Source organism: Condylura cristata, unplaced genomic scaffold, assembly GCF_000260355.1.
Source record: "Condylura cristata isolate star-nosed mole 26May11 unplaced genomic scaffold, ConCri1.0 scaffold00018, whole genome shotgun sequence".
Classification (NCBI taxonomy): domain Eukaryota; kingdom Metazoa; phylum Chordata; class Mammalia; order Eulipotyphla; family Talpidae; genus Condylura; species Condylura cristata.
The window spans coordinates 11,591,450-11,616,103 of record NW_004567119.1 but is presented as its reverse complement, the minus strand read 5'-3'; the positions used below and the strand labels follow the sequence as shown (position 1 = coordinate 11,616,103).

General features: G+C 36.7%; 1 protein-coding gene across 4 annotated transcripts in view; it reads left to right on the top strand.

Moving 5' to 3' along the window:
• Nucleotides 1-24,408, top strand: part of FBXW7 (F-box and WD repeat domain containing 7, E3 ubiquitin protein ligase) — a 104,663-nt gene extending 80,255 nt beyond the window's left edge. For all 4 annotated transcript variants that reach the window (XM_012726864.1, XM_012726863.1, XM_004685325.2 and 1 more), the window contains 9 exons: nucleotides 532-673; nucleotides 8,651-8,785; nucleotides 12,768-12,891; nucleotides 14,637-14,773; nucleotides 15,739-15,852; nucleotides 17,481-17,662; nucleotides 19,560-19,785; nucleotides 21,276-21,486; nucleotides 22,518-24,408. In XM_012726864.1, coding sequence (XP_012582318.1) covers nucleotides 532-673; nucleotides 8,651-8,785; nucleotides 12,768-12,891; nucleotides 14,637-14,773; nucleotides 15,739-15,852; nucleotides 17,481-17,662; nucleotides 19,560-19,785; nucleotides 21,276-21,486; nucleotides 22,518-22,786 — 1,540 coding nt within the window. In that variant the 3' untranslated portion in view covers nucleotides 22,787-24,408. The remainder of the gene's footprint in view (nucleotides 1-531; nucleotides 674-8,650; nucleotides 8,786-12,767; nucleotides 12,892-14,636; nucleotides 14,774-15,738; nucleotides 15,853-17,480; nucleotides 17,663-19,559; nucleotides 19,786-21,275; nucleotides 21,487-22,517) is intronic.
• Nucleotides 24,409-24,654: the final 246 nt, after the last annotated feature.

The window sequence follows — 24,654 nt, the reverse complement described above, 5'->3', positions numbered from 1 at the left end:
AATAAGCTTTATAAATAATAATAGACAATTGGATAGAAGTAGATGAAGATTGTAAATAATTTAGGCGGCATCCTGAGCAAACTTAATGAATAATGTGACTAGTGCAATAGTTAAGCATACTACTTTTACATGTGAATATTTAAAAACATTAATAAATCTCATGAGCCTTTTTATAAAGGAAATTGAAACTTATATTTAATTATGTCCTTGAAGGCCAATAATAAGAGAATTGGGACCTTTGTCTTCTACAGTAATATTTTAAAGTTATTTTTATGTATCAACAACTTGCAGTTTTGCCATCGAGATTCTGTCATTTGCTTGCATGAGCAGTGCAGGGAGAGTAACAGGTGACTATGTAGGCAGGAGGAAACTTACTCCAAGAATAGCAGAATAGATTCTGTATCCTTGTTTTCTGAGAGCAAGCAAATAAAAATAATAATTAGATTTGGAAATACACCAAGTTATTCTTAGAAGAGTTCATTAATGCTTAATAAACATCTCTCCTTGCTTTCACCCTTGTGTTTCTTGTAGTACTACCGGACTTGTACCATGTTCAGCAACACCAACAACTTTTGGAGACCTGAGAGCAGCCAATGGCCAAGGGCAACAGCGACGCAGAATTACATCTGTCCAACCACCTACAGGCCTCCAGGAATGGCTGAAAATGTTTCAGGTGACATGTCTGAACACAGACTTGAGATGCTTCATTTAATTGTTGCAAAAAATAAGGAAGGGATTAAAGGTTTAGAAGTAATAAAGTACTGTTACGTGCTACACCATGGGTGAGCTTTCACAGCATCATGCTGAGGGTAAGAAGCCAGCCACTTGCCATATAGTGAACTGCCCACAACAGGGAAATCCACAGACAGAAAATAGTTTAATGAGTGCTAGGTGATGCAGGGAGGGGAAATTGGGGCTGATTGCTAATATATATGGGGTTTCTTTTTGAGGTGATGGAAATGCCCCGGAATTGGGTAGGGTGGTCTGGGAACCATTGAAATAAACACGTAAAATGGTAGCTTTTATGTTACGTGAAATATATCTCAATGAAAAATACTATTAAAAGTAGGGAATCTCATTGTAATTTTTAAGTGTATTTATCAGGAGAGTGAGTCTAATGCTTATTTTACATAAATGAGCATTCACATTTTTTATTGCCTTTTAGGTAATAAAATCTTCTTTTCTCCTTTATGTTTGGATTTCTGGGGATACTGAATACTTGGTTCTATACTGCATGGCTAAGTTTAGAAGCTAAGTATTTCAGGGTAATAGAAGAACTCTGCTAATTGTCACTGGTGGTAACTGTACCACTGCCATTACCCTCGTAGCCTTTAAGAGTTCATGCATCTTCTTTTCATCGGTGCCTTGCTTATGTATGACTTACTCTGCTCAGATACCTATTATTGCATTTTATTAGAATTTAAATTCTTTGAACATATCATGAGATTGGCTACAACCAAACTTCGAATGCTATGAATTTTATAGCTCATGATAGTAGTATTAAATTGATTTATCTCTTCTTCCAATGAAATAATGTATATAATTCACATAATAAGCAAAATAGTTGGCATGGAGTAAATATTCACTTACTTTGCAAATAACAAGTAATATAAATATAAATTATGTAAAGTAAAGGTATCTCTGATATTAGCCACCATACTAATATAAACTGTTTCCTTACCTCTGGACGAATTGTACGAATGCATACAGGAATAATAGCTAATAATAGTTGTTAATAGTTAATAATTGTTAATAATAATAGTTTTTAATAGTTGAAAAGGAAGATACTTTATTTGACTTTGTTAATATTTCAGGTTTAAGATACCCACTTATGTAAGTCCTAATCTTAAAATATCCAGACAAAAAACAAATAAATGCTCCCAATTTTTCCTTCCGAAGCGTAAAACTCACTTGAAGCAATGGTAGTTTTAAATGGATTTTAAAAATTGCTTACTGCTCCTCAGGTGATTTCTAAGAAATTAGGATAGCCTTTTTCTTTGGTAACAGAAAGGTTAGAGCTGTAGTTCTCCACAGTGGGTGGATTTTCCTTTGTTTGAAACTTTTTGGTGGTTTTATCTAAGGGGTAGGGGGCAGGACAGGGCTGGCATTCAGAGGCTAGAGACAGTCCCCAACAACTATAAATGCTGGGATTGAGAATCTGTGGGAATGAGAGTTATATTTTATTCGTACAGTTTTTTTTTTTTTTTTATGCCAAGAGTTTTTCCCCTTTCATTTTCATAGTCATTTGTTAATTAAACTGAGCTTTCCATAAGGACCGTCCCTCTTATCAGGTCTTCTACCTGAGATTCACAGATTAACTTTTTCCCTCTATTTATGCCATCAGAATCGCTTGTTTTTGGTCTTATCCATTTAAAAAGAAACTTATCCATCATTAAAATGAAAATAAAATCCAGACATTGATACAGTTGCAAAGAACTAATTTGAAGATTTTTATCATCTCTGATGAAGCCAAGGAGTGGGATGTAGTCTGCTGCATACTTGCACGCGTGATGTGAGCTGTACAGACTCGAGAACAGAAGACGCCAGCTCCCTGTTATTTTTATAAGAAAATAGCAGCATAATAAAAAAAAAATCACACTGTTAGAATAATATTGTCATCATTGGATTCAGCCTCCAAAATATTCATTGTATAGGAAAAGCTCTAGATCTTATCAGAAGGTAGACCAGAGTTAGTTAATTTTGTATGTAGCATGGGTCCATTTTTACAGTGTTTTATATACCAGAATATCCTTTGCTAGCTGTTGAAATATCGCCCCAATTTTAAGAGAACTCTCAGACTTGTGGTTTGTACGTGGGGCATTTGTACTTTATTTCTCACGGGGTGTTTTAGGGAGTCCTTGTACAGAGTTGCTTGTTTAGCTAGCTCCTGCCTTTCTTGATGAAAGGCCCCCACCCTTACTGTATCTCATCAAATCTGAGATGCATCCCAACTTCAATTGTAAGAACAATTGTTTCTTAGAATTAATGAGATTCAATAGAATGCTGGGTTAGCTGTTATCTGTGAAAGGTCCATTTGATTGCTTTTCATATCAGAAGTAGATACAGTGGAAAAAAAACATGTTTTTAGTTAATAGGAATAACAGAATTACCCATACGAGTATAGTATTTTTTTTCCTCCAGATAAATACACTGTAGTGAAGAAATCTAGCAGCAAAAGGTCAACTAGGCAGGTAGATCAGGACCTTTGAATGCTGTTTGTCTCTGACACACCCTCTTTGCTGTATACTGCTCATTATTTTCATGGCTGGTACTAAAATAACTAGAAATGAGTCACTTGCCTAGAGGCGTGTAATGCTTTAATGCCTAACTTGTAGAGAGATATAATTTCATCGTAAAGTGGGGGAGTCATGAGTTGACCTATGTGGTATAGTTGAGGGATAATTAAACTGGCATGATTTCTACAGCTCTGCTGTGGGGGCCTTTAATGATGACTTTTCGGTTGCATAACAAGCAAAGTGGGAGAGCCTGTCCCCTTACTGTTGTGCGATTGCTCCTAAGGCAGTGATACAGCATTGTCTTGGTCCAGCTCCATCTATTCTGATGAAGTGCACTGTACTCATTTTATAAACTGAATGAAAACAAATGATATAGCAGTTTGCATAAAGGGAAACAGAATGCCACTGCAAAATAGAAGCGAAAATCAGAACCAAAACAAAACAAAAACTACCAACCCAGCAATTAGATACTACCTGGATTTTCAGTAGTTGCTGTTGCTGGGTGTTTGGGCAGTCAGGTTGATACTTCAGATTGTTAATTTTGTGGGAGAGGCTCCATTGTTTTTTTTTTTTTGTTTGTTTTGTTATTTGCTTAGACTTTGTATTTGGGTAATAATAATATGGTTTTCCACTTGGAAGTTTTAGACAAGGTAAAGACACCAACAACCTAATATTCTCTTACCTTGAATTTGTGTTCAGAGGTGTCTTGACATAAGAAGAAGCACATATAACTTAAAAATGTCCTAGCACAAATTCTGGCCCTGCCTCTTAATAATTGGGCAGTCCTGTTGATATTTTATAGCCATTCTTGCCTTTAGTATGTTGCTCTGTAAAGTAGATACAAGCAGTAACTAAAATAGATATAACAAAAAAGTCATCAGAATGGAGAAAACATGCGAATTGCTTGAAGTTGTTCTTGGACATATAATGGAAATGGGAATAAATGTTAGTTTCCCTCTTTTGATCAAGAAATAGCCTTTATGAACCTCAGTTTGTTCAGGCCTAAAGAGGCGTTATAGCAGTAGCTTCTTACAAATGTCATCAACTCAGCAGTATTATTTTAATCAAAGCGCACTTGTGTTTCATTAACTGAATATGCTTTGAAAAATATCTGTTATACTCAAAATATTTTAGATGATAAAATAGAATGTATTTGTTTTGAAATTTTAAGTTAAAAGTGCAATAAAACTGCCCTAGTAAAGAATTTGAACTAGCCTCTTAGTAACACTTAATTGTACATGCTGTCTAGTTTATTATATTGAGATCTTATTTGCTAGTCAACAAAATATTATAGCAGGATAGTACCAAAAGAAAGTGAACTCAGCGTTACTTTGCAATTGTATTTAAAACAGTATTATCAAGAAACCTTGTGTGTAGAAGAGTTGAAGAAAATCATATATTTGGCTAGAGAATACTAAGGGAAAATGTCTGTTTAATAGAAGACTATATAAAAGCAGAATCAAGCAGATTTTTTGGTTCTTCAGAAAGCAAAATCCTTTCATTTCTTTGAGTCAGAACTTTATGTAAATTGGCCATAACAGTTAGAGCTCTCCTACCTGTTGTGGATGGTTAAGCACTCCAACCCCAGGGCTGTTCAAACAAACTGGGCTCAAACAGTCTGGAGGCACTAGAGAAGAGTTGTTTACATGAAAAGCAGACTCAACTACTGCTCAGTCATAACATAGACACCTGAATGGGACGGTTGGAATCATCTAGACTAGTAACCACTGCTGCTTTGTGAGTCACCCCCTCACTGCCAGTTGAGTTATTGATCTAAACATAAATGTTCTCAGCCTCACCTTGACCACTGAATCAGACTTTTGGATATCTTAAGTTGCAGGCCTTTGGGAACCACCCAGCCCCTCATTATATAGGTGGGGTCTCAGACTCAGGCTAATTAGGGGACTTCTATGCAGTTCCCAGTGAGTTTACTGGTAAAGCCTATGCCCCTGATTACACAGTTCAGTACTCCTGCTCTTCACTACTACCTGTATTTCTCATTACCTGAAATAAAATGACAGATCCATGGGGAATATTCAAGTTGGTATGTGCAATTTTGTCCACAAATTAAATTTTGTTTCTCTTTATCCTTCTGAACTCAGAAGGTTTTCCTGTCTCCCTCAATATATTCCCATAGAATTTTACTGCAAAAGACCAAAGAAGGATGTTTCTTTTCTTTTCCAGTACAACTACTATTCAGAACAGAAATGATTATTAGTCTGAATTATCCAACATTTTACAGATAAACTAAAGCCTGCAGAGGTTAAATTGTTAGCTAATTAGTGGCAGTATCTCCTCCAAAAGTTGGGTTTTCAGTGCTCTTACTGCTATTCCTCATTAAATGTTGTTGTGGGTTGTTTTTGTTTTAATATAGCCACTAACTGCAGATTTTCAAGTTAATGCACACTTTCCTTATCGCTAAACTGCATGAATCTTACATTTGGAGTCAAAGCATAGAAATCTTAGTGACACTGTAAAAATGCAAAACAGAAACATTCTAGAGAGTATTAAGATAGTGTTGGCACATTAGTTTCTGGTGGTTTATCAATTCATTCATTTATGGGCAAATACTGGTATGTTCCTGTATGGTAGACCCTACTTTGGATCTGGGGTACAATTGTGAGCAAAACAAATAACTTTTTATAGAACTTACATTCCAATCTATAAAGGAATGGGGTTGGTTGGATAGGAACTGACTTGCAATTCTCAGAGAAGGAAGTAAACATGGTTATCTGGGAAAGAATGTTTTAGGAAACACAGATGAAAAGGTCCCGAAGCAGAGCATGCCTTCCCTGCGTGAGGCCTAGGCTAGAGCAGGATGGGGAAGGTACAAAAAATTAGAACCTTGCAAGCAGGCCAAATAAAGACTTTGGTTTTTACTTTGGGGGAAGTAGGGAGCCCCTGGAGGGTTTTAGCTATAGGAACTCCTGACTACTTTGTGGAGAATAGAAGGAGAAGGGCACAGTAGGAAACTGGGCAGGCTGAGTAACAGGGAGGAACTTAGACCCATGTAGTGATGGAGAGATTCTGACTCTGCTTTAGTATAGGCACAGAGAATTCACTGATGACAGAACCAACTGACAGGGCGGAGTTAGGGAGTCAGGGGTGCTGGTGTTTTTGCCTGAGTAACTAATAGAGTTGAGATACATTTTACTAAAATGAGGAGAACTGTGGGTGTGCGTACTTGGAGGAAAATCATGAATATGTTACATTTGTATTAAATATCCGAGAATATATGTTGAGTAAGCAATTTTATATGCAGGTCTGGAGTTCAAGAAGGAAATTCAGGCTAAAAAAAGTAAATGCGTATATAGGTCAACCCTTTGGTGGAAGCTTCTAAGAGATAGTATTTAAATGAATTAGACTACTGGGCTGTGTGTACATGACCAGTGGGAACAGTCTCGTTTACCATGAGGGTTTTAGCTTATTTTACTAATCTTTGTCAATGGTATACTTTTCAGTAAAATATCACAAAGTAACATCTGCTGAATGTATATATAATTAAATCAAAATACAATTTAAATTTTATTTGACTTGTTAAAGTGTTTAAAATGGAAAATATTGTTTAAAGTCTTAGAAGCATTTTGCTGTATAGGCATACTTTTTATCTTAAATATATAGAAATTTCTAAATCCTTGACAAAACATATTTTTTCTCTTTGTTGGCAGTTGCATACCATCAATTGATACTGGATTTTACTCCTTTTTTTAAAAATACATTAAAAAGACAAAACACTAAACATGTATAGAATTTAAGTCAGAATATTCATAGTAACTATCAATAAAACTAACATATGTAAAGTTTATAGAATAGTAATACTTTGAAAGATTTTACATAACACTTCCCAAAGTTTTTTCAAAACACACTCAAATAGGCAAATGAAATTAAGAAGTTTACATTAAAATTATTCTGCTGTCAAGTGCTTTAATTACCAGGTCAGCACCATTTACGGTAAAACAAGTAAATCAGAGTTTATAGTGGTTATACTAGATGATCAGAGGTTGAGTGGAGATTAGCAGTGTAAGTTTTATCAAGGTAAATTCTGAACCAGGATTTAAGACTGTGTCAGGGGGGAAATAATCGAACTTCAGATTAACTGCCTTTAATTGGCATTGTGTGTGCACAAATATGAATGAATGCTCTCCATTTCTAGCTGTAAGGTAGACCCTGACCAAAAGGCGAGAACTCAGGATGGTCTGGTGTGTGCAGTAGAGTAATGGGAACTAGTGCCTGTGAACCCTCACAGGCCAGTGGGGTGTCCCCAGGGGCTTCACGGCTAAGTAGGAGTGTTGGTGACAAGTACTGTGGGAGTACTACTGACTTGTGCCCGCGATCCACACTTTATGACAGAAAAGAAGAAATTGTGTTTATTTTATATTCCATGGCAGTAAATACTTATTTTAAAAAGTGCTCAAATAAAGTTTGCTGTGTCCTCATAGCTCAGTTTTCAATTATCATCTATTTCATATGTTATGAAATCCAGGTTCCTAGTTTGAACAAGAAATGGAACGATCAAATCCCAGATGTTTCTAGCCCAAATCTCACCTATTGTTTTCCTTGACTCACTTCCAAAGTGGAGAGAGCAATTCCATAGGTGCTTCCATCAGCTTGCTCAAGGTGTTCTTTCAGTTATTGCTAGGTGAAGTAAATGGCTAATATGAAGGAAAATTCTAACATTTTCAATTAATTCACACAGCATTTTAGTTTTTTCACTGTAAGAGTCAGGTATTCCTCACTATAAAGAAATACATGAGCATACTTTTGAAGTAAAATTATGTGTTTTGGCTTTCTATAATGTAGTACTTTTATTTCTTACCAATCTTTTGTTCTTTGTCATATTCTAATTTTACTAATAAGTCAGCTACTATTTTCTATTGCCTTTCTGATTTTTATCTGAAATAATTTCACAAAACGAATCAGAGCCCTTTTTCTTTGGAGAAGACACTAGTCAGATGTGCAGCATAACCAGATATTATTTTTTTTCTAAATGATATTGCCAGTCTAAACTCTCAGATGAGTGCCTTATTAATTTACATTGTTTTATGGTGCCAACTGGAAAGAAGCTACAGAAAGGAAAATCATCTGTCAAAATTCCCAATTAACACAGAAGTCGAAATTGTTGTTTTCTAAGTAGAATTTTAGTTTTTCAACCAGTATTTTGATGGTAGATGAACATACAGCAATTATACTAGTGTAATTAAAAAAAATTTTTTTTTCCAAAACCATTCTTATTTTTATATTTATTGAGATAGCTGGTAAACTTGGTACGACTAAATGATTACCATTTCAGTGCTCTCTGGAGAAGTATCACTAGAAACTGTCACTTATCTTTTTTGTAGACGTGGATTTCCTTTTTGAGTTTATAACTTGAGACAGCTGTTAACATAATAAAACTTTTTAATTCCTCTTGATAGAGCTGGAGTGGACCAGAGAAATTGCTTGCTTTAGATGAACTTATTGATAGTTGTGAACCAACCCAAGTAAAACATATGATGCAAGTGATAGAACCCCAGTTTCAGAGAGACTTCATTTCCTTGCTCCCTAAAGAGGTAAGAATAATCAGTTTTATTTTTCACTGGGTGCTATTTGAAACTAAAACTCCACAGCTGCTACCTTTAAACATTGTTATGCTAATTATGGTATTCAGTATCTTCAGTTTACCACTCTTAATTAGCATTAAAGAGGACTGTAAATGATAAACTGCGTTACCTTAATACAGTTTTTAAAGTTTGTCTGTGGACTAAATGGCTTTCTTCTACTACTGGAATACATACATGTGAGGTCAAGCTATTGATTTTTTTCCCCATGCTATTTGAAACCAATCCTTAACATTGTTTTGATATGTTTATTTGTAATAGTAGACTTCTTTAATTTTCTGATTTTATTCAAATAGTAATGTTTCTTCTAATTTTGTTTGCCCTGAGTTTGTGATTAATAGTTTTATGATTCTATTGTAGTTTTCTATTATTTATATACTGTGTAATTATTTTGAAATATTTGCATTTGTATACGTATGTCCCTCTTTAGGCCCTCTGACACACTCACAATCAGTGGCATTTTTAGAGCATTTCTTTTGGAATTATTTATGCCCATTTGCTTTTATACTTTTACATAAACTGACACTTTTATCATAGATTATGATCATTTGAACATTCTTGACTGTAAAATGGGGCAGAGTTTTATTAATGTTATAGTTTTCAGAGTTTTCGTTTCTGTCAACAAACAGAAATAATAGAATAAATAATCAATGTCACCATGATTTATATATTTACAAATTATGTCATTAATTATGTATCAACTAAGAAGACAGTGTAAGATATTAATGGCATTGAAAGTGATTCTGTAACTTCAAATTTAAAGAGAAAGGAATTGACTTTTTTTCCCAGATAACTATCCTAAATATTCTAAGGTCATTAAAGTATAATCCCAATAATTTCACATTGGATATGAATAACATAGTTTCTAACCATAACACCAAGAAAAAAGCAAAATGGAAAAAACCCTTTTTTTTCTGAAATGTTTCTTCCTTGGAGTAATTTTTTTTTCAATGACATTGTTCCAGAAAAAAAAATTTCATTATTCCTGGCTCATTCTAAAACTGAACGCTTTGAGTAGATTTTTGGTTCATAAAGGTGACCTAAGTTGTTTTTGCTTCCAAAAGGATAATAGGAGCATTTTTATAAGTATGTGACTAAAAATGAATTTATTCACCTTTAATATTGTCCTGTAATTTCCTTTGCTCTCAGCCTTAATTTTGATGTAGTATTTTTGTAAGATGTAGACTTCTCATAGTCTAGTTTGTTTCCTGAGTCTTAACTAAGAGGGAATTTTTGTTTTCTTTAGATTTGTGTAGCAACTTCTGAATACAAAAATGAAATTTAAAATCTGAAGAATCCCATGAAAATATCTTTAAGAATCTAAGAACTAAGCACAAATTATTGATAACCAGGGTAAATGCAGTAAGATTTTCTAGGATTACATGTTCTTTAAAGATTGCCTGAGGGAAAAGTGAGGCTCTGTGAGAGAGCCAGAGCCAGTCCTGGCTTGACACTATCATCTGTTTCCCTTTTTTCCACTATGGGGGAAAAATTTTTTCTATTTTGAAAAATGTTTTATTTTATATATGGAGAAATATTGGTATAGATTTAAGTCCTTATGGAAATTAACCTCATATCAGAGACTATGTACTATCATTATTTAAAGCACTATTTCCTTCATGTCAGGAAATGCACTTATCTTAATTTTCTTATAATTCCTTTCAGATCTCAAAGCTCTTTACCAACATTTACCTATTTATCTCAAAAACCTTGACAAAAATCTCACTAGTCTCACATGGGAGGCTTGTGATTAACAGCATTGTCCTTATTTTGTAAGTAAATACCAAGAAAACCATAGTGATGTAGTAGATAATCTAGAACAAAACCTAAATTCTTGATGTAGGATCAGCCAACAGTTTCTGTATTTCCTTTCCTTTCTTTCACTGCTTCTGTCCACTGATACACAGCAATTCTGAGAAAGTAATAGCTACTCTTTAAGTATAATATTGTAGTTTTTATATATCTTTTAGAGAAAAAAGTAACAGCTCTCACTGTTAAACGTTTGAGCAGAGAAAAGGTAATTTTCTGAAGTAATTTTCAAGTTTAAGAGCTTCTATCTGGTAGAAGTGGTCCTTAGGAAGAATTTAGTAGTCTACATTTTACTTTTAAAACAAATGAAGAGAAAACTGCATTAACCATACCATTTGGCATAATTATAAGAAAAAACTATAAACTCCACTTGGGTGTTGTGGAGAAGTAGCTGAGGGCAGCACCTCTCTGTCCCCTACAAGGAGCCCTCTGTGACGACCGTGCTTTGAGGAACTGGTGTAACTTCTCTTTAATTTACATGGAGAATTATGTCATGAATTGCTATTCCCTCTTTGTTTGGCAGTTAAAAGTCAAAAACCATGGAAGATATTCTTGCCAGCATATTTGTGATCTACATTTTCCCTGATGTAATTTACTCCTTTTCTGATTGCATTTTTACTGGTTCTGACTTTCTTACTCACATTTTTCTGTTCGGCTTTGTGTATTTTCTGTAATACCTAGATGTTTTGTTAGAGCTGGCTAGATGTGGATAGACAGTACTAAGTTGAAGATCACTGTTGAGTTAGTTTGTTATGTTAAAGTTTGCCAGTTACCTATGGAGTTGGCAACTTTCTTTGGCACCTGAGTATTTCTGTACATTTCTCTTTAGTGCTTGCAAGACTCTGGATTAGAGGATCTCTTAATCACCAGCGATGAAGGAAATCTTGCCTGTTGATTTTAGTATATATCTTTGAGATCTAAGATGCTCTGGATTTGTTTAACGGCCTCTAAGATTTGTTGAAAGTTTCTGTTAACTACTTCAGCTAGCTAACTAAAGCAAAAAATAGACTTTCTCCTATGATCATTTAAATATATTAGGCATTCAATAACATCTCTTTTCCACAAATATAACTTTATGCCTAATAAATTCTATTTTAAATATGTTTCACATAGATGATAACTAATGTGGTGTAAAACTATGTTATGCTGACAGTAAGCAAATTTGCTCTGTCTGATAATTTCAAAATAAGTGGGTTAAGGAGTATCCATTTAAAAGTACAGTATTGATATGTCTGTATGTGGGTATACCTATAAAGTGATCATTGATGATAATTATTAACAAAGTTACACTTTCATTTAAAATGACTCATTTTCCATATATAATGCAGAATGGTCATCTCTGACAGAACAAAAGTAATTATTCCACAAAAATTTTCTGTCTTTTGCCAATAGTAGTAAAATTAAATGTTGGCTTGTTGAAGTACTTGGTAATTGAATAAGCATACCCAGAAACTGCCATTCCCTTTTTCTTCTATTTCTTTTTCCTTTATTTATTTGAGTTGGCTTTAATACAACGGGAACAGAATTTTGATATCATTGCTAAGTAAAATATACAATTCTCTCTGACCCATCAAGAAAATCCCCATAAGCAATATGAAATAATTAGGATCCAATTACTTTCATATGTGTATGGAGCATTTAATAATTATCCCCTTTTGTCATTTACAGTGGAAATGTATTAATATTTGAAAAGTTTATCATTGTTACAATAAACACTTTGATGTGATTAAAAAGCTATTATCTATATTTAGCAGAAGTGATCTGAAATCAACCATATAGAGCTTATAGATGTCTCTTTAAGTCTTTTCTTCAGTAAATTTATATTGAAGTGAGGAGATAGAGTAAAATAGATGGACAGCAGATTCTTGTTGAGGCTCACACAACAAAGATAAACAAGTATTCCTTAAAGAGGTAAGAGACAGTGAGGTTCTGAAAACCACTAGCATGTTTGGATCTTTAACCTCTGATGTTTACTTGTCAAGCACTAGAAGGTATTGTCTTTCATTTTAGAAAATAGTAGGTAGCATTATATTGTAGTTACCTATACATACTTCATCCTATAGAGAATAATTAACCATTTGTTTTTATAATTGAAAAGTACTATGCCGCTGCTTTTTTTTTTTAGCTGGCACTTTATGTGCTTTCATTCCTGGAACCCAAAGACCTGCTACAGGCGGCTCAGACATGTCGCTACTGGAGAATTTTGGCTGAGGACAACCTTCTCTGGAGAGAGAAATGCAAAGAAGAAGGTGAGATTCAAAATCACATGGAGAAAATGTTTGTACTTGGAAGAAGCAAAGTGATTTTGAAAACAAGTCGATAAAAATTAACTAGTTTCATGTGCAAGTAGAATAAGGTAGTAAAAAAAATGAGAGAGGAGAAATATGGCAGCTTATTAAAGACTTAAGACTGTACCTTCACTTCTGTTCACCTGTTTAGGTAAAATCCATGCGAGCCCTCCAGTGAGCCCTGCACACCTAGCAGGTGTATTTGACTTGAGTTCCACTCTGCATTCCACTCTCCGGTAGATTTACTAAATAGTGGAAAAGTCAAGTTGAGAAGACGATTTAAAAGGAACCTAAAATATTTTGTTAGCAATTAGATACGCAAATATCCACAATCTCATTTCTTCCACAACCTGTATCAAACACCAGGCATTCTACATGCTGGGAATCATGCTGGGAATTTAGCGGTTGAGCTCCTACTTTCTCTAGTTCATGGACCTTAAATTCTTTTTTTCTTAGTAAATGAATAGATCCATATTAATGAAAGAAAAGATTTATTTTTCCAGTAACCATCTAGAAAAATGTTTTTTGAACAATATGGAAAAGTGGGATTTGCAACATTTTTGAGAATCATGGTGCATGAAGCAGATGCTCTATCAGTTATCGTCCCCTTCATGGAGTTAATAGCTGAACGGGGAGCTCTCAGAGCTTGTTGGCAAAGGGCCAGGATTCTGGTTTCTAATTCTCTTACCTTGTCTTGGGTGAATCAGTGAAACCATCCCTTCTCAAGGGTCTATATACAGGAAAGGGGATTAATTATCCCAGCTATTCGCTCTGTCATAGAAACATTAGTTTAATGATTTCTAAAAACATTTTAATGATTTCTTAAAACATCATATTAACAGGTGTGACATAAAATTTATTATTTTAACCATTTTTAAGTGTATGGCTAAGTGGCTTGAGATGTGGTCATATGGCTGCACAGCTATCAGCACCACCTAGCTCCAGGAAGTTTTCGTCTTACCTAGATGAGACTCTAGTCCATTGAATAACAACTCTTGTTCTCCTCCCGACACCATTCTGTTATCTAATCTAGGTATTTGATTTTCTAGGTGTCTTATATAAGTGGAATCATAGATTTTTCTGACTGGCTTATTTTACTTAGCTTAGTGTCTTCAGGGTTCATCCCTCAGTAGCATGTCAGAGTATCCTTTTTTTTTAAGGACAAATAATATTCCACTGTATGTATACACCACTGTCTATCCACTATCCACTGGTGGACGCTTGGATTGCCTCTGTCTTTTGGCTGTTGCATATAGTGCTCTGAACGGTATCCCTGAGCATGAGTATAATGCTATGAATGGTATCTCTGGGCCTGAATAGCTGCTTGAGTCCCACCTTTTAATTCTTTGGACTGTATAGGCCATAAGCGGAATAGGTGGGCCCTATAGTCATTCCCTGTTTAATTTTTTTGAGCAGGTGCCATACCATTTTCCATAGCAGTTACACTATTTCATATTCCCACAAACAGCCCAATTTCTGTACATGCTCACATTTTGAAAAACACATAAAATTGTAAAAAATATATAAATATAAAAACATGCCACACAAAATGTAAATTTTATGGTGTTTTGTAATAGCAATGTTAGAAATTGTACAGTGCTGTGCCTTTTGGAGGTTTTAAGCAAGTGGGAAATGAACCATAATATAAAATATGTCATTTGTATTATTGGTGAAAGCAATTACACTCTTTAACCCTTAAAACTTAGGTATTGATGAACCATTGCACATCAAGAGAAGAAAAGTGATTAAACCAGGTTTCATACACAGTCCATGGAAAAGTGCATACATTAGACAGCACAGAATTGATACTAACTGGAGGCGAGGAGAACTCAAATCTCCTAAGGTAACTGAACTCTTAACTAATGTGCCAGAAGCTGTATTCAGTATTAGGATCTGGTGTGTTCTCCTACTTCTTGGCAAGCAATAGAACTTGGTCCCTAACTCCCACCAAAAGTAAACAATATATTTTACTAAAAGTGCAGCTGACAATATTTGTCTGTTGTTGATATCTCTAGTCTGGTAGCTAATTGTACTGGCATAAAAAATGAGTTGCTATGCATGTTGTTCTAGCTTATCTAAATGAAAATTTCTGAATATCGTGTTGAATTTTGTGTCAAATACTTTCTACCTAAGAATTTGCTCCCTCTCTAACATCATAAATTGAACAGGTTTTTTTTTTTTTTTAAGGAGAGCCATGTTTAGATTTTCTGATGATTTTTGTGAGTTTTTATTTTTATAGATTTAAGTTTGATTCTGATTTTCTGATTTTTTTTGCCTTCAACTTTGCAAGTAAATAAATAATTACAAAATAGATTAAAATTATCAGATGTTTTTACAACTGGGAAGAAGTAACTTGGGGAGAAACCTTTGTATTCACTTGATATATATGTATATGTATACAATAATATGTATGTAATATTCTGACAAGCTTTTTGTTGGAAGCTAATTACAATTATTGTTATTAAGTGTTTTTGTTTTTATGTATCACAGTTGCAAAAATTCTTTTGGCTTGAACAGATAAAATAATGAATGATTTAACATTCATATATGTTTGAAACACTTTTTTGAGGTCCTGAGGCAAAATTTTTAATAGTTGGTGTATCAAGTGTAAATAAAAATATGGAGACAAAAAATGTTTAATGCTTGATTCACCAGCTAAGAAAAATGATGCTTCATACTTTATATAAATTTTAATTCTAAAAATTGACTACAGATTGTTCTTCCTATTGGTGACTCCAGTTTTCTTGTCATCAGTATTTTTAGAAATATACTTTAAAAACATACCTAATCAGTACATCTGTCTTGTAGGTGCTGAAGGGACATGATGATCATGTGATCACATGCTTACAGTTTTGTGGCAACCGAATAGTTAGTGGTTCTGATGATAACACTTTAAAGGTTTGGTCAGCGGTCACAGGCAAAGTAAGTGCTACTTTTTCCACTTCACAAAGTCTCCGTTTCGTGTGCAGATTTCCCCGCTGTCTGAAAGTGTAGTGTACTGAACTTGAGATGAATCGTTGGCTTAGTATTTGGCTCTGGAAAACTGTTACCATTAAATTAAAAGGACAAATGTTGAGCATTCTCAGGCCCAAAAGCTAACCTGTGAAACCACATCAAACAGGAATGTCTGGAGTTGAATACTGGGGTGGGGGAAGCTGTACACCTATGGAAAGACCAACTAGTGATTCTTTTTTGACCCTCACTAATTTTTTTTTTCAATTTAAATATTTAATATTTTTGCATATTTAACAACTGCTTTAGGAATGAGGGCATTTTTATTGAGTATTTTTTTTTTTACAATAAGATAATAGTTTATTTTTACATCACATTGTGCCTTTTTCCATCTCAGTTGTCATCCCTGTGGGCTTCCCATCACCAGATCACCAGTGTGCCATCACCACAGTCCAGTGCACTTCCCTCCCCCCACCATTGACCCTCACTTATTTTGATTGCAAACATCAGAGCTTCTCTTTTAGCAGTTTTCTTGGTATGATAATAGTGGCTCTTATGACTGGAATGTCACTAGTTTTTTTTCATTTAGTAGCTTGTCTGTATTTGTGATTTAGGGAAATTGAGGTGTGCAGATGTGCTTTCTCTTTTTCCTGGCCTAATTTTTCTACCTTTATTAACCACTTTCTCTTGAATCTTCTTCAGAAATATATATTGAGGAATATTTGTGTGTCCTTTGTTAATAACCTACTTATATAAGCTTAGTGGTTAAATAAATCCCTTTTGAGTTAGGCATGTTAAACCCTGGGAGTTAAGCAGACCAGCTGTTTATATAGGAATTTGAAGAACAGCCCAGGCAATCAGCTTGACTGCCTACAACATGATATACTATAATGGTTCTCTAATGATTGCTTTTTTCCCTCCTGTCCAGTGGAGAATATTTTCATGAATTAAGTGATTGACGATTGACCACCTAATAAAAATATCAGAAAGAAGAAAGTGTGCCGGGTTGGGGGAAAGTGATGTGTCTTTTAAATGTCTTAAACTTGTTGTTTGACTCTTGGGGCAAGGATCTTCTGAATATTACAAGTCAGATGTTAAGAAAAAATTAAGGCAACTTTATATTTCCATACTATAATATTAGTTTTGGATTTATTTCAGGGCTTTAATGTCTGTCTAAACTTGTTGAAAAGTGCCTTGCCTGGCTTCTAACTACTGCCTTGGGGCAGATTCAGATGAATCGTAGTATGTAGCCACACCCAACACTGGTTTTCTTTCACTGAATCCATTCCCATGGAGGAAATCAAGTGGCAACTGTAGTATTATTTCATCCAGGAGCACAGGCCAAAGTCATGCTACTTTACTGTGAAGATTTGCTTTCTGCATACTTGTTCCCCTGTCGTGTGTGTGTGTATGTGTGTGTGTGTGTGTGTGTGTGGTGCTAAACCAAGAAAGCGATAGAGTGATGGGATCATGTTAAATTGATGTGAAAATCATTTTCTGATCGAGTTAATACTTGCATTGCAAATTGTATTGGGCTACTGAAATATTATTTGAATCATTTTTCTTGCCACCCAAAAGTAATCACCTTGTTTTTCCAGTGTCTGAGGACATTAGTGGGACACACAGGTGGTGTGTGGTCATCACAGATGAGAGACAACATCATCATTAGTGGATCTACAGATCGGACTCTCAAAGTGTGGAACGCAGAGACGGGAGAATGTATACATACCTTGTACGGACATACCTCCACTGTGCGCTGCATGCATCTCCATGAGAAAAGGTGAGGGGCATCTCCGTGCAGGGGGTTCCCCTTTTGTTACTTTCGTGTAGAACTGGCTTGTATAATACTTAAGCATCTCATTGAGAGAGTGATCACATGCTCTTCAATTATTCTTTAATTATCACACTGCAGATTTTTCTACGCTAAGGCAATTACGTATTGCCTTAAAATTGGAGGTTTGCCTTTAAATTTCCTCTCTCGTGTTGCTTCCTTCTTGAAACTGCACTATCTAATCTTGAATGATGCCCTACTTTATTCTACATCTTTGATGACTCATCATCCTAAAGAATATGGTTTTCCTTTTTTTATTTTGATTGTATTTACACTGTGTTTCTGTTAGAGGGGAAATTCAGTCATTCAGGCTTGAAACTGATGTTCTTTGATTATTCATCCACATTATTTCCCCTCCCCCACCAGCACTCCTGTGGGTTGTAATTTATTCCCTCATCACCTTGAACTATTGACATAGCTTTCAGACTTGGTCTTGTCACCTTCCCATGGCCAACAGAGTGTCCTCTGGTGATGGTGGTAGCACTGCCCGCTGAGAACCTTCTGTTGCCTGCTGAATTAAGGAAGAAACCCTGAAGCCAGCTTTCAGAGTGGCTTCATTCAGCCAGCCAGACTGCGTGCCTTTTTCCTTCAGTGCCTTTGCCATTGTTTTTATCTCTTTCTGCAAAAGCCTCTCTACTAAAGTCCTTTCTGTCCTCTGTTGGTTTGTCTTCATGGTACCCCTGTTAAACAAAGGTGATTTCTACTTCACTTGTCAAATGAGGTCTGTCTTAAAGGCCCTGACAGTGAATGTGCTCGTCCTTACCTTTATTCTGTCCATACCATGTTCTTTATGAGGAGACACTACATTAAGCTGATTTCACACTAGATTTGTAATATGTGAAGAAAAGTACTTTTCATTTGTAATTTGAATCTATTTTGAACAGTGTGCTCTACTATTAAAATTTGGAGGATTGGTATCAGGAGACCTTGCAATTTCAGTCTCCATTATGTTCTGACTTAAATCTCTCTGCTTCCATTTTCGGCTCTTCCAAATGTGGAAACTATAGCCTTCCTTTATCTCTCAGCAATGACATAAAGATACCTGAGTTTTCAGATCTCCTTTGTAATCCAAAGATGATTGTAGCAGTTGCATCACTTCAGTCCTCAGGGGAATATAACTTCAATAGTGGGCTAAATTTTTAAAGGGACTTCTGTTGCTTCTATGTGTGTGTCTTCTAAAATCTTGAGGTATTAATTTCTCCATAACCTATAGGATGTTTGTAAATATAAGCATAAACAAGCTTTGTCTGAGAACACATCTAAGCTGGTTAATTTGCCCAGAATATATGGTGTTAAGCACATCTCTTTATCTGTTTAAGTTCCCAATTCTGATTTGTTGAATAATCTCTATTGATTTTTTTTCTAATTACAAAGGGACTATGTGTTCATTATTAAAAATTTGAGAAATGGCAGTAAGTATTAAAGAAGAAAATTAAATTTTAATGCTGCCACCCAGAATTCCCCTTTAACACTTTGTACACGTTGCCCGTTAGCATTTTTTTCTAAAATCAAGATCATAATGTATATATTTAGAACTGGCTGCTGCTGCTTCTTTCTTAAATACACTACAGCAGCTCGCAAGCTGTTCTACCTAACCCCACGGTGCTTGCTGCTCAAGCTGTCACAGGTAGGGAAACAAAACAGGCGGAATTTGGCTACCAACTTCCCATCCCAATAGTTGAGGATAGCTCAACTTTTACATGTGTATATATATCAAGGTTTTCCATAGGATATTTTTGGTGAACAATTTCATCTCTATAAGAAGTTTCATAGCCATTGACTTTATAGATCATATTCTATGTGTCATGAAACATTCTAATACATGTTTTCTCCTCCCCTCCCCCAGAGTTGTTAGCGGTTCTCGAGATGCCACTCTTAGGGTGTGGGATATCGAGACAGGCCAGTGTTTACATGTGTTGATGGGTCATGTCGCAGCAGTCCGCTGCGTTCAGTATGACGGCAGGAGGGTCGTCAGCGGAGCGTATGACTTCATGGTGAAGGTGTGGGACCCGGAGTCGGAAACCTGCCTGCACACGCTGCAGGGGCACACCAACAGAGTCTACTCCTTGCAGGTAAGGGGGCCGCTCTTCCACCGCAGACACGCTGTTGCCGAGCCAGACGAGTGTTTTCCTCAGATGAGCACTATCAGTTTGCTGATCCAGGACAGTCCAAAAAAGATAAATCAAGTTATCATACTGTTTACATGCACTTTAAAATTGGCATAAAGAAAGCATACATTTTGGAATTATTTAAATGATTGCTTTCAGTCCACTTTCCCGCTAAAATACAAATACTTGGCTTGAAACCTTGAGACTCTGGAGTCCTGAGTTTTGCTGTTCGTGAATGAGTAGATGGTCTCATAGCAGAATAACCTGGATTTTAACAAACTGCTTAGCAGGGGATTAAGTGGGTCCAACCCGCCCTGTGCCATGCTGGCTCCAGGTTGCGGGCCGCATGATGGTGAGTCCCCCCAGGTGGAGCAGCCTTTCCGCCTGCAGCTCTCAGACTCAGGGGTCGCCCTGGGGGAGAGAAGCGAATCTGACAAAGCTGATGCTGGCCGTCTTACCTTTGAAGCTGCTATCCTTGATGCGGGGGCTGTATTTGGAGATAAGTAACTAGAGCAATAGCAGGTTTAGGAAAGGGGTCTTGTCTTGTTTGTGAAAGGCAGCATTTTGAACTCAAAGATACTTCCTACTGCTCTCCTCTCCCAGGGGCCGCCCGTGAGTGATGAGCAGATCGGTGCGTCACCCAGCGGCCACGGCGTTGCTCCCCACTCAAGGCTGCTGCCTGTATCATGAAAAACTGACAGGCAGCAAGGGTGTTTGCTAAGTTAGAAAAGGTCATGAATTGGAAGGGAATTGGCTGCAGTTCTTTTTATGTTTTATGATATGCTCAGAACCTTAATGGTTATAATATTCTCGTTTAAATAAATCATTAGGTTGAGAAAAGAGGTAGCAACATTTTTACAGATCTCCTGGGAACCGATAAATTATTTATTGACTTGTGGCATAGCTGGGAAGCTGAGAAGAGGGCTCTGTAGCTTGTTTTGTTTCGAAGACGACGCTACCCCTCTCCCCCCAGACACCATTACGTTGGCACATTTCCTAATTAGCTCTAGGTGCTTATAAATGGAAGTTTTACTTTATGTACAGTTTTTAATGGAACTTACTTTTGAACAGTCAACATGATCTCCAGCCCTTCCATAAGCACGCCCTTTCTCTCAAGCTGTCAGCTTCGGCGTCCGGTTCGGAAGTAGAACTCCACTGGCAGACCTCGCCGAGTGCCCCGTAGGAGCCGTAGTGCCTGCGTGTGGCTAGCCAGCTGGAAAATGATTGTCGTAGTTTTTTCAATTTTCTTTCTTAATTGTGCCTGCATCTTGTCTGAAGCCACTGACCATAGCAGTCAGCATTTCTGGGAACACACTGTAGACATGCTCGATCGTCTGCACTTCTCGGACCTCATTCTGCTGGCATTCACCGTTCCCATGCACTCCTCCCCTCAGCCACTAGGGCTAATTCGACAGTTTCTGTCCTTGCCACCTAACAAGCTGTGTCTGTTGTAGTTTGATGGCGTCCATGTGGTGAGTGGATCTCTTGATACATCAATCCGAGTTTGGGATGTGGAGACAGGGAATTGCATTCACACGTTAACTGGACACCAGTCGTTAACAAGTGGAATGGAACTCAAAGACAATATTCTTGTCTCTGGAAATGCAGATTCGACAGTTAAAATCTGGGATATCAAAACAGGACAGTGTTTACAAACATTGCAAGGTAAGTATTGTGTCCTGTTTTAGTTGTGTCATTAAAAATGAGGTCTTTAGTCAAAAGAGAATTTTGCCTCACAAAAAGCTAAGCCTCATACAAACTGAAAATGCTTATTTTAGATAAGTGTATGAGCATTTTCATTTCTACTTCACAGAACTAGGCTACCCTCAATAAAGAAAGCATTTTAAATTGTGTCTTTTGATATAGATTTGTTTAATCACTTTTGTGTGCAGCATTAACTCTACCTGACCTTAAAGAGCAATGTGAAGAAAGATCTAGATGGTATACAAGAAGCAGCAGGCTCATTTTGCTTTTGGAGTGATCATGTATTTTAATTTGTAATCCAATTTTAAATTGGGTTGAAAAGCTACCTTACTGAAAAAACACAAAGCACCTCTAATCTGACAAACTTGCTTTTGCCTTGACTGAGACCTTTAATCATCTGCTTAAGTTTGGTGGGGAGGAATAACAGTGCCTCCTAAAACTAGAGAAAGAAACATGTGGAAACCACTGGCGTTGAGTAAGGCATGGGGCCTTTCCTGCCTGACATCATGATTAACCTCGTTTGATTGGTCGCACCCTTAGGAAATGTTTTTCTCTCTTTTGATTCATCGGTTTTGTCTCTTCCTTGGGGTTTTTGGAATCGAGTCCATTCACCCTCTGGCTTTGGCCACTTTAAAGTGCTCAGGTGATACCTCTCATGTGTGTCTGTCCATGAGTGGAAAACAGGAAGCTGGGATATCTACATCACCGCCAGGACGTGCTCTCACTCACGCAGCCAGGAGACAGAATAGGTTCTGGGGGCCCAACCAAGCTTTCTGCAAGACAGGGCTCTCGAAAATGAATGTCTCAGTTACAGAGAGCTCCCAGATTTTCTTAAATCCCCTGCGGATCCCAAGGTATTGAGAGCAGTTTCTAAATATGCAGTTTTTTAAGTATCTCAGTTACTGTACAATGTACGAGTCTGCAAATGACAGTGTAACTAGCCTGTGGCCATGGTTTCTGACCAGTGATGAAATTCCTTTGGTTCTGCCTAGGTCCTAACAAGCATCAGAGTGCTGTGACCTGTTTACAGTTCAACAAGAACTTTGTAATCACCAGCTCAGATGATGGAACCGTAAAACTCTGGGACTTGAAAACGGGTGAATTTATTCGCAATCTGGTCACATTGGAGAGCGGGGGTAGTGGGGGAGTCGTGTGGCGGATCCGAGCCTCAAACACAAAGCTGGTGTGTGCAGTTGGGAGTCGGAACGGGACAGAAGAAACCAAGCTGCTGGTGTTGGACTTTGATGTGGACATGAAGTGAAGAGCAGAAAAGATGAATTTGTCCAAATGTGTAGACGATATACTCCCTGCCCTTCCCCCTGCGAAAAAAAAAAAAAAAAGAAAAAAAGAAAAAAGAGAAGAAAAATAAAAAAATCCCTTGTTCTCAGTGGTGCAGGATGTTGGCTTGGGGCAACAGAGTGAAAAGACCTACAGACTAAGACAGAAAAGAGGAAGAGAGGACAAACCGCAGCTGACAAGAGGCGTCTGCTGTCTCGTCACATGAAAGGCTTCACTTCTGACTGAGGCAGCTTTGCAAGATGAGACTTTCTAAATCAAACCAGGTGCAATTATTTCTTTATTTTCTTCTGCAGTGGTCACTGGACAGAGTTAGTGCTGAAACGTCGTTACGGATTCTGCTCGCCTGTTCTTTAACCACTGAGACCTACACAGGAGCTGCAATAACATCCAGCACGTACTGGTTGACTTTCTAGCTAGAGAGCATCTGCAACAAAAAGTCATTTTTCTGGAGTGGAAAAGCTAAAAAAATTACTGTGAATTGTTTTTGTACAGTTATCATGAAAAGCTTTTTTTTTTTATTTTTGCCAACCATTGCCAATGTCAATCAATCACAGTATTAGCCTCTGTTAATCTATTTCCTGTCGCTTCCACATACACTCTTCAATGCATATGTTGCTCAAAGGTGGCAAGTTGTCCTGGGTTCTGTGAGTCCTGAGATGGATTTAATTCTTGATGCTGGTGCTAGAAGTAGGTCTTCAAATACGGGATCGTGTCCCGCCCTGTACTGTACTCCCAGTGGCCAAACTTATTTATGCTGCTAAATGAAAGAAAGAAAAAAGCAAATTATTTTTTTTTATTTTTTTTCTGCTGTGACGTTTTAGTCCCAGACTGAATTCCAAATTTGCTCTAGTTTGGTTACGGAAAAAAGACTTTTTGCCACTGAAACTTGAGCCATCTGTGCCTCTAAGAGGCTGAGAATGGGAGAGTTTCAGATAATAAAGAGTGAAGTTTGCCTGCAAGTAAAGAATCGAGAGTGTGTGCAAAGCTTATTTTCTTTTATCTGGGCAAAAATTAAAACACATTCCTTGGAACAGAGCTCTTGCCGCCTGTTCTGTGGAGAAACTTTTCTTTTTGAGGGCTGTGGTGAATGGATGAAAGTACATAATAAAACTGACAAAATATTTTAAAAAATATATAAAACAAAATTTAAATGAAGTTGCTGGTCAGTCTTAGTGTTTTACAGTATTTGGGAAAACAACTGTTACAGTTTTATTGCTCTGAGTAACTGACAAAGCAGAAACAACTCAGTTTTTGTAGTAAAGGCGTCACATGCAACAAACGAAATAATGAAAAAGTCAATGGTTTGCCTCATTCTCCAAGAGCCACAACTCAAGCTGAACTGTGAAAGTGGTTTAACACTGTATCCTAGGCGATCTTTTTTTCCTCCTCCTGTTTATTTTTTTGTTTGTTTTATTTATAGTCTGATTTAAAACAATCAGATTCAAGTTGGTTAATTTTAGTTATGTAACAACCTGACATGATGGAGGAAAACAACCTTTAAAGGGATTGTGTCTATGGTTTGATTCACTTAGAAATTTTATTTTCTTATAACTTAAGTGCAATAAAATGTGTTTTTTCATGTTAGTATGCCTGTTTCTTCTGCTGAGATAATGATGCTGCGTCCTAAATACTTAGAGTTCGTGTCTAACATTTAAAATGCCAAATCTTGGCCTCTGCGTCCGCCTCACTGACATGGAAGCAGCACTTCCTGACCTCCTCGCCGTGGCCACACACCTCCGTGGATCACCACAGGCACGGCCTTGTTCTTGCCTCTGTTGTGCTGGGGTGTACAAATCTGAGATCGGGGTCCCTCGAAGAGTTACAAACCTT